The 1170-nt window shown below is 46.7% G+C and overlaps 1 protein-coding gene across 9 annotated transcripts in view; it reads right to left on the reverse strand.

Moving 5' to 3' along the window:
* Positions 1-1170, reverse strand: part of LOC105291477 — a 13594-nt gene that overhangs the window by 10481 nt on the left and 1943 nt on the right. The window contains exon 1 of one of the 9 annotated variants that reach the window (XM_023530123.1): positions 609-1129. The exons of the other annotated variants lie outside the window; for them this stretch is intronic. Within the exon in view, the coding sequence (XP_023385891.1) occupies positions 609-674 (66 nt within the window). The 5' untranslated portion in view covers positions 675-1129. Of the gene's footprint in view, positions 1-608; positions 1130-1170 lie in introns of those variants that run through there. 9 annotated transcript variants of the gene reach the window in all.

The following is a 1170-nucleotide window of genomic DNA, read 5'->3' on the forward strand; positions in this document are numbered from 1 at the left end:
GTGGTAGAGAGCCCGTTTCAATTATGAAATACACCCTCCCCATCGGTTTGCACTTGCTCTTAATTAGTTTGGGGAAGTTCATTTGGAAAAAGTGAGAGCCTTCCTGGACCGCCTTCCCTGTGCATGCGTGCACGCGTGTGTGCGCACACAAACAAACACACACACACACACACACACACACACACACACACACACACACACACTCCAAGGACTAAGTGAACTCTTAAGGGAACAATTCTCATTTTATAGCCATTCTCCTTTAAAGAATTCATCACCCATGCCAATACCTCAGGTTCAGTGGTTTTTCTGGTTTGGCTAAGAGAAAGAATTACTGGACAATTCACAGGAAAGTCATTTCTGAGAGAATCCAGCCAATTCCCCGCCCTCCTCCCGCCCCCACTCCATTTCTCCAACTTAGGTGACTCAGATCATTTAGGTAATGGGCTGGATCAGGGAGGGCCTGTCTGAACCTGGACGTGGCCCTGCCAAGCATTCCAGTTTCATTCCAACCTTAACCACGCAAAGAGAAAACAAGGAAAATCTTGTAAATGTGAACACAATGGCAATATCTGTAACAAAAATCCAAACAAACCTTGCATTTTGCTCACCTCATGCCAGGTCTTGCACTCATCCTTCCAGCCTCCACACCTTCCTTTATCCAAATTCACTGTCATTCTTTACCTTCAGTACCATATTCCTGTGCTTCTTTCAGCCTTGGACAACTTGTCAACCAAGGAAGGGCAACCTCCCAACTCCCCAGTGCCCCCCTCCCCAACCGCCATATCTTAGGCAGTTGAGACCCAGTCGTTCTTTCACATCTCCCTTTGGAAATTCTTCCGCCCCCAGTCCTCCAGCTTTGCTGAAATTCCTCCATAGCCTGGGGGATGGCTACAGTTTCCCCCTGCTCGTCAGAACTCTGATAACTTCTATCTCCACCCCCAGCTCCTAGAAGCTTGCCTTACACACCGTCAGTGTTCCAAAGTATTTCTGAATGAAAGAATGCAGCTCTTCATTGTTTCTGAAACACTTTCAGACACTTTGCGTTTAGTACCCAGTAAAGGCCTAAGAGGTTGGTATTAGCATTTTTATTTCACAGGTGATAAAACTGAGGCTCTAAAAGGATACACGATTTGCCCAAAGTCCCCAACCGTTAAGTGCTCAAAGTCCAGC

This window comes from Pteropus vampyrus, unplaced genomic scaffold, assembly GCF_000151845.1.
Source record: "Pteropus vampyrus isolate Shadow unplaced genomic scaffold, Pvam_2.0 Scaffold46, whole genome shotgun sequence".
In the NCBI taxonomy this organism is placed as follows: domain Eukaryota; kingdom Metazoa; phylum Chordata; class Mammalia; order Chiroptera; family Pteropodidae; genus Pteropus; species Pteropus vampyrus.